Source organism: Frankliniella occidentalis, unplaced genomic scaffold (genome assembly GCF_000697945.3).
Source record: "Frankliniella occidentalis isolate FOCC.00 unplaced genomic scaffold, Focc_3.1 Scaffold24, whole genome shotgun sequence".
NCBI classification, from domain to species: Eukaryota; Metazoa; Arthropoda; class Insecta; order Thysanoptera; family Thripidae; genus Frankliniella; species Frankliniella occidentalis.
In genome coordinates this window covers 1289014-1292930 of record NW_026267154.1, presented here as the reverse complement: position 1 = coordinate 1292930, position 3917 = coordinate 1289014, and the positions used below count along the sequence as shown (strand labels likewise).

Sequence of the window (3917 nt, the reverse complement as noted above, 5' to 3'; positions counted from 1 at the left end):
GTCAATTTGATAACAAATGGTCAGCATTGAGGAATGTCCGTTCCCTGCTTGTTCACCAGTGTGAAAATGAATTACGCGATAGACATCTTTTTAAAATGTGTTATTTTTTTCTGTTCTGTCTGACTATTTTAATTTGTATGATGAATACGGTATGTGTTGAGACCATGTGCAGATCATACTGTCTTCCTTAGAAGGTTCCCCCGCCCCCCTCCCCCTCCCCTCTTATTTTGAAAACTCAGATTTGACATTTGGTCTTTTATACTGAGAACATAAAACCATCAAAAAAGAATGGTGTAAGCATTAGTGGAGTTGAATCTAGAATCATGATTCAATATCTAACTTAATCCTGAAGCCAAATGCTGTTTGAAATTAAGAATTAATAGTCTAGCAGTTCAAGACTGAAAATCTGAACTGCCTTTTGACTTGACTGTGCACACATACAGTTTGGAGTTTGGAAGGAGAGATGAGAACGGATTCCCTTCGCACATTTTGAGTTTTCTCTTGTTAACGGTCAACCAGCATCAGCAATATAACTTTTTGCTGATTCATAACTTCCATATTCGTTGTCTTCTCTTCCATATTTTTTTAAATGTCTGAAATTTTCTGTTTTTCTTTTCATGCGAATGTCCGATTTGTAAGTTCCAATGATTACCAGTCTAACCCTTATGTGGACTTTTGCCTAGAGTGATGGGGTCACCTTAAATGTTGTGTCTTATTAGGATAAATGATAAACAAATGTAAGAAAGTGATTAAGGCCTAATACTTAGTTTCTTCTGTGCTACTATTTACATGGATATACTGTAGATAAAGTTTCATGGCACAGTGTGTGATACAGAAAGAAGTGTGGAGCTTAAAAATCTTATGACTACTTTTGATTTTTCTTTTTTCCCTTTTTTTTATACTGTTTTGTCTCATGACACTGGATTTTAATTTGTTCCTTTGATTATCCTTTTTTACATGTACATGTGATCAAACGAACTGTCATACCTTGTTGTGATAAATGCTGTAATCGGTAAATAGGGAGAAGGAATGAATTTTCATCTAAGGTAAACAAACCATTATTATTCAGCATGAAAAATAAAGATGCAGAATCCAAAGGAAAATATAACTTATTAATAACAACAATTTCAAACAACAACATTAACACTTATTCTAATGCTCATTAAACAAGTCTGGTTAGTCATTCAGTGTTCAATTAAACAACATTAAATATCTTATTAGTCATGTTATGCACTTTAAACAAGACGTTAACGGAGTACTATGTGATTTGCCTGCAAGCTAAGATATTGTTTTATTGTTTCTTGACACTCACTGAATTCCCTCCATGGTCTCTGAATATTAGTTGACAGTAAAATTAAATGTTCTAGAAGACTTTCTGGAACTTCTTGAAGATATTGTCCTTTCAGCACATCAGACAATGTTTGGCGAAATAACACTGATGACTTCTTTAATTCATTTTCCATTAGTTCTATATCATTGACAGCACCACATGTACATTGTATTTTTGCTGATATTTCTATATCTCTCTTAATAGAAGTACCACATTGCTGACATTTGAACACAGGATTTGAAATGGGCTGCTCTTTATAAAAAGGCCAAGAACCTTGACAAGCTTCACATAAACAATGAAAGAAATATTGCTGAGACAGCTGATTCTGGCGATAATCAACAGAATGCAGGGCATGGTGGTATCCATAATTATCTAAAATATCCTCACCCTGTTGAATCGGCCGAATTGCACGTAGCACAGCCCAATCACCATAGCTATGGCGCACAACATTTGGATCACATGAATGATTTAGCAGACTTAATGTTGCATATCCTGCTGCACCTATTTCTTGGCTTTCAAATGAGCCCCCATTAACAATCATTTCAGACACTTCATGGGCATTGCAAGGAAGGCTTTGAAGTTGCTGTAACAGAATTCCTCCGCAGAAATAATACAAATCGTCATCAAAGTTACTGCCAAAGAAATCTGAAAAAACTTCTAAACAATGTAGCAAACAGGCAGCAGTTACAGATCGTCTAAATAGATCTGCATTTGAACGACGGTCAGAGTGTCCAATAAGATAATGAATTGGCCAATACTCAGTGGAAACATAACGTCCATTCTGATTAAAACCCCGTGTTCTCACATCTGGAGATTCATCTTGATTTTCTACATCTTCAAAGAACTGTTGGAGATTTTTTCCCTTCTGAGATGCAATTAGAAGCACCCTTAAAGCAAGGAGGCCCATTTTACCCACTCTCTTTGATATGATTGGTAATAGAGAGCAATCAACAGAATGAAATCTCTCCCAGCCATCTAAACGACACTTCTCGTTACAAAATATGACCTGTAAATATATACCAGATTAGTATACCTTTTGGTGAAAAGTCAACCCCCAGTAAAAAATGTGAGAGAGTTAGCTTAAAATGTTACCTGGGAGCACTGTAAACATGGCACTGGAGACAAACATCTTGCAAAACAGTTGAAACAGTGAGAAGCCATAGAATCAGGTAAAAGGACCGATGCAAATGGCTGCTCAACAATAAGCACCTCGCCTTGATTTAAAAATAAGTGAATGAGTCAGATACCAGAAAAAGCACGAAGGAGGACTATGGGTAATCATATCTCACCTGGCTTGATGTATTTAGTTGCAACCAAGTGTCTCCCTTTTTCCTCTGAATATTTTAGTGCTATGCAACTCGACGCACACTCAATCTCTTCATTGATTTTAAGAGAAACAGTTGGCTTGGTAATACATCCTACAGCAGTTGAATTTATGGTATTGACGCAGTCCAATGCTGGGGTGTTTTGGAGAATGTCAAGTTCTTGAGTCAATGACTTCAAGATCGATCCATGTTGTACTTGTTTCCCTGAAGGTACTCTTCTTAATTGGGTCTCCAGCTCCTACAGTTACAAAACAAAATCAACCTGCAACTTGAAAAAAGCATAGTCGAAAAAAATAAATATGTGAAAGCTAAATGTTTTATACAAACCTTCAGAGTAGATTCGGCATCAATTTTCATGCCAAGCTGTAGACAGCATTTCATTTTTCTTTCTAAGAGTTTAAATCGAAGCTCTTCGGGGTACCCACTCTGGAATGCCTGCTTGATATCACATAGGCAGGCTTGATAAAAGCCTAGAGCCCAGTTTACAGCAGAGCGATTGCCAATGGCCAACGAAAGTTCTTTGGATTTCAGTGGCGCAGCAGCTAAACTGCGATTGTAGTACTGCATAGCAAGGAGATCTTTTCTTTGTTGGAATGCTTTATTACCTTCATTTCTTAAATCTGTGGCAAGTTTTTGAGATTTTTCACTGGTATTTTCCAGGCTGGGTAGAAGGTTTTCTTCCTCCAGCAGTTGATATGCAAGAGCTACTCTTTCTGAGTTAGTTTTAAATTCGTAGAAGAGATGTGAGGTCACAACAACCCTATCTCCCACCTTCAGAGCGTCCAACAACCGCTCGAAAATGGTGTCTTCGAACAAGTACATGTCTTGTCTTAAGTAACGAAGAAACGGAAGAAAGACTCGGACATGTGGAGGTTATGGCTTCGAGCAGAAGCATGTTGTGGACCGAGGACCGGCAAGGGAGGGGAGGGTGAGTGGGGGAAAGATGACGAGAGGGGGGGAGGGAGGGGGTTGTTCTTAGGTGCTCTCTGGCCTGGCAGCTGGCAGCTCTCGTTAATTGAAGCAAGCTTGAAGACTTCAAGGGCTAGATAGGCAAGTTCTCAGCCACTATACCACAGTGCTATGTATTTTGCTTACAGTTTAGAAGGAAAATTTCGTTTTGTGAGACCACGCAGAAGTAACATTTATGTTCCAACTGAAAACTGCCTAGGTACTTCCCTCGCATGTGTTCCAATTTAAAGAAAAAAAAAACAAAAAAAACATGCATAGCTTATGCCAATGAAGACGGGGTCAGACGTAGAAAA

The 3917-nt window shown here is 38.1% G+C and overlaps 1 protein-coding gene across 1 annotated transcript; it reads right to left on the bottom strand.

The window, feature by feature from the left end:
* Positions 1 to 1042: 1042 nt before the first annotated feature.
* On the bottom strand, positions 1043 to 3582 carry LOC113210199 (SET and MYND domain-containing protein 4-like). Its single transcript, XM_026428069.2, has 4 exons — positions 2983 to 3582; positions 2620 to 2893; positions 2423 to 2544; positions 1043 to 2336 (listed from the first exon to the last, which is right to left on the bottom strand). The coding sequence occupies exons 1-4, from the start codon at positions 3475 to 3477 to the stop codon at positions 1248 to 1250; spliced, it is 1980 nt and encodes a 659-aa protein (XP_026283854.1). The 5' UTR covers positions 3478 to 3582; the 3' UTR covers positions 1043 to 1247.
* Between the last annotated feature and the right edge of the window lie 335 nt (positions 3583 to 3917).